Raw genomic sequence first — 1,126 nt, forward strand, 5'->3', positions numbered from 1 at the left:
TATATGTATACACACACACACACACACATATATACATAAACACACGCTTGTGTGTATGTAGACATGTACAAGTGTAAATCAATGTAAATGCCTTGTAGTATTTCAGTCCATAAAATAGAGAGGTAACTTCCTGAAGAAAGTATCTCTCGACGAAACTACTCATTCAAGAAATAGCGAGTGATTAGTCAATGTGTCAGACGAAGTACTAAGGTTCAGTATAATCGACTAAAACCCTTGACCCCTTTATGTCACCCAACCCCAGATAGCCACAGTCAAATAACAAAAACCAATAAAAGAAAGAAAAAAAGTATATTTACTTTGCTACACACTGGAGGCTGTCCAGCATTGTGGGCATTGCCAGTGATGGCTCCCTGTAGATAAAAGCTGATAATACCAGAATGCACAGCCCAATGGTTTCTTCATCATATTGTTCCAGTATAACATGGCATTCTGAACATCTATCAACCATTACTGTATCTCCATAGCGATTGAATTGTGGGCGCGGATGAGTTTTCTTTTGTTGGCTTTTACTTAGTAATTCACTACGACGAGTTCTTTGGCTAAAATGGGAAATATTTAAAAAGAAATCTAAAAACCGAAGAAAAAAATGGTCATCATGACAGTTAATAAAATATAATTCCTAAATGGAACTAAATTATAGCAGCACTCATTTATTATTTACTTTTCTGTCGTTTTACATTTTTTTTTGTTTTTGAAACATGCAGTGATAGATCTGGAAATATAAGTGGGCAACATGAAATAAAGCACACATGAAATAAAGGACACAATACACCACCAAAAATTGAACTCATAATCTTACAATCAGGAGCTGAATATCCTAACGACTAAGACATGTGCCTTCGCACATACACAAAAATAATATATTAAGATATTTCAAATGCTGTTCTTATAGTCTCCTCTATTATTATATATTATTATTAAAATAATATATTAAGATATTTTAAATGGTGTTCTTATAGTCTCCTCTATTATTATATATTATTAAAATAATATATTAAGATATTTCAAATGCTGTTCTTATAGTCTCCTCTATTATTATATATTATTATTAAAATAATATATTAAGATATTTCAAATGCTGTTCTTATAGTCTCCTCTATTATTA

The 1,126-nt window shown here is 31.2% G+C and overlaps 1 protein-coding gene across 1 annotated transcript in view; it reads right to left on the reverse strand.

The window, feature by feature from the left end:
* The window catches only part of LOC106881571 (protein unc-79 homolog), a 43,132-nt gene that overhangs the window by 23,534 nt on the left and 18,472 nt on the right, over positions 1–1,126 (reverse strand). The window contains exon 12 of the mRNA XM_052973023.1: positions 318–560. Coding sequence (XP_052828983.1) covers positions 318–560 — 243 coding nt within the window. The remainder of the gene's footprint in view (positions 1–317; positions 561–1,126) is intronic.

Source organism: Octopus bimaculoides, chromosome 14, assembly GCF_001194135.2.
Source record: "Octopus bimaculoides isolate UCB-OBI-ISO-001 chromosome 14, ASM119413v2, whole genome shotgun sequence".
Taxonomy (NCBI): Eukaryota; Metazoa; Mollusca; class Cephalopoda; order Octopoda; family Octopodidae; genus Octopus; species Octopus bimaculoides.